Source organism: Morone saxatilis, unplaced genomic scaffold (genome assembly GCF_004916995.1).
Source record: "Morone saxatilis isolate NCDOM2014 unplaced genomic scaffold, NCSU_SB_2.0 Contig21, whole genome shotgun sequence".
In the NCBI taxonomy this organism is placed as follows: Eukaryota; Metazoa; Chordata; class Actinopteri; family Moronidae; genus Morone; species Morone saxatilis.
In genome coordinates this window covers 21,384,407-21,387,162 of record NW_023339774.1, presented here as the reverse complement: position 1 = coordinate 21,387,162, position 2,756 = coordinate 21,384,407, and the positions used below count along the sequence as shown (strand labels likewise).

At 42.8% G+C, this 2,756-nt stretch overlaps 1 protein-coding gene across 1 annotated transcript in view; it reads right to left on the bottom strand.

The window, feature by feature from the left end:
* The window catches only part of gnsb (glucosamine (N-acetyl)-6-sulfatase (Sanfilippo disease IIID), b), a gene marked incomplete at its 3' end in the record, with an annotated part of 10,735 nt that extends 7,985 nt beyond the window's left edge, over positions 1-2,750 (bottom strand). The window contains 3 exon segments of the mRNA XM_035668663.1: positions 170-373; positions 1,173-1,232; positions 2,549-2,750. Of these exon segments, the coding sequence (XP_035524556.1) occupies positions 170-373; positions 1,173-1,232; positions 2,549-2,725 (441 nt within the window). The 5' untranslated portion in view covers positions 2,726-2,750.
* Positions 2,751-2,756: the final 6 nt, after the last annotated feature.

The following is a 2,756-nucleotide window of genomic DNA, read 5'->3' as shown; positions in this document are numbered from 1 at the left end:
TTCTTCACAGAAGTGAACCAAATACTTTGATATAGACCTACTGTGTGCATTTTTAAAAGCTTTAAAGCCATATCTTCTTCCTAACTTCTGACTGCATGACTCAATCACATGTCAAATAAACAGGAAGTGTCGTAAACTCAGTGTTTTGTAAGTGTTTGTGTGTTCAGACCTGGTTCAGGTATTTCCCAGCGAAGAACGTCTGGTACTTCAGTTTGTTGAGGTAGACGGGGAAGGCCTCGGCCTCGGGCCCTTTCTGCCACTGAAGGCTGGAGCAGTTCCCGGACAGCGAGTTGTTCCTCACCTCGTGGTTGTGCGGGTACTGGCCCGTCAGTACGCTGCTCCGGCTGGGGCAGCACAGCGGCGTGACGGTGAACTGCACAGGAGAGAAGCGAGAGCGGCGATAGAGGAAGGCGAGTGGGGAGAGGAAAAAAGGTGACGAAAGAGAAGCACATGGCGGCGGAGGAGAGGAGGATGTGTTCAGTTTCAACATTTAAAACAATGTGAAATTACGCTCACTTAAAAATAACAGGAGTATTATTAGCTAAATGTAATGAAAGTATTAAAAATAAAAGCACTTGTTAGTCCATAAGAGTCACCAGATAAAGCTGAGGGGTCCTGAGATGATTCATGGGAACAAATCTGTGTTTGTTGTGTTAATTCTCCTTCATTTTCTGTGAAATGTTGGATATATTTTACTTCTTTGGGCCTCAAAAAGTTCATTACAAGGAACCATGTGAGAACTTTAAAGGGGAAATTCCTGTGCTGCCAGCTCAGAGACATTTGACACATGACAAGCAGCCTGACAAGACAAAGAGGTTGGCAGTCGCTGGTTTAATCTTTAACTGTGTTCTATATACTTGTGTTTTTAAGGTAAAATCTTACATTTTAAATCAGAATCAGGGTTTATTGCCAAGAAGGTTTTCACATACAAGGACTTTGCCTTGTTAAGTTGGTGCATAACAAAGATAAACAGACAGAAGTAGAGACTGTAAGTAAAAAATAGACACAATTATTTCCAATGTGCAAAGATAAAATTGAAGGGGAGTGCATTGTGAAAGGAGTCTGATAGCTGATGATTATTAAAAAGTACAACATTTCCCTCTGTAATGTAGTGGAGTAGCAGTATAAATAGTGTATGTATGTACTGTCCAGCACTCGGTAAATGAACTCACTGCATTCACAAACGTTGCTCCTGCGTCTCCGATTAAAGCTTTAGTTTTCTTCATCGGGGTCTGCAGAACAAAGAGACACATGCAAAGTGACACAACATGCAAATGAGCCCAGAGAGACACTTCCTGTTTGTTTGTGAATGAACAGCTCTATAAATAATACACTGAGTGGGTCTAAGGGCACTAATGCAGATATTATCCACCTCTAGAGACCTGTTTCCTTCTCAGACCTGCTCCTGATGATGGTGATTAAACTTTAATTAAAGGAACGTAATAAGTTTTCATATCAGCTAATACTTGTTTATTTCGAGTTATTCTTAATAAATCCATTGTTTAATCAAATGTTAGTGTGGCCCTTTGTTTGTTATTGCCTGAACAAGCCGGGACAATTGACCCTTTCTAAGCCCCGCCTCCTTTTGCTCTACGCTCGTTTTACGGTCACTAGAAGCACATTCGGGGCCTAAGCCAGTGGCTCCGAGAGGCTAACTTTTGGTTAACGGCTACGTAGCAGGCCTCAGTCTGCAGAGTGGACACGTTGGTTTTATAGAAGGAAAGAAAGCTGCCACCAGATCAGCTAATAGCTACATTAAATTGCAATATCCAGGTTTCAACCAGTAGATCGCTGCATTTTTATAGTAAAATAAGGAGAATTTAAACACTAAAACGCTCTAAAATGTCCCGATTAGGACCAACAACACTACTAAATACCCACATTCAGAGGGTTTGGGGTTTAGTTACTCTTAAAGGAACACCTCATTTAAAATGTTTACTTATATAGCTGTCACTCATCTGTGAATCTATTGATTCTTCTGTGACTAAAAATTTTATAATGATCCCTGATATCAAGCAGCAGAAGTGACGTTGCCGCTGTTTACATAAAACTCTATTTTCATTATATCTCAATATTTAATGTGTATTTTCCTGTCTTGCTGTGTTGTATCTGGAGCTGCTGTAGAGAGGGAATTTCCCCAGTTTGGGATCAATAAAGTGTATCTGATCTGATCCGATCTGATCCAGGTAGCACTACAGCAGTGAGTTACAGTATAAAGACAGAGAGCAGCTTGTTGCACAAACACTGTTCAAACATATCAAATATTCAATATATATCTAAGAGACTTTCTGGAGTCACAAACACTTCCTTTATTTCCAGCTGACAGCCTGAGAGGGCAGCAGATTGCACAACCACCGTTTAAAGCTTCTGTACCAACACCAATATGGATAATAATGTGATAAAAACACCAAAAAGTGACTCTGAACTGACTCCAGCGACACTATAAAGCCTCAGAGGAGAGACTTTACAGGGAGGAACACACCAGAAGCCTTTATAAACGCTCTTCTGGATCAATACATGTGATTGTTTCCAGGCGGGGTGCACTCACCATCCCCCCCAGCTGAACGTCCTGGTCGTCGGCCAGGATGAGGATGATGTTGCTCGGCTTTACGCGCGGTTCCGCACACCTGACGCAGCAGGTGAGCAGCGTGAGGAGAGCGAGGGCTGCTGGGAGTCCCCTCTGTCGGGTCCCTGTCGCTCCGGATCCGATCCTCAGACCTGCCATCTGGGCCTCCACAGCAGCAGCAGCAGCAGCA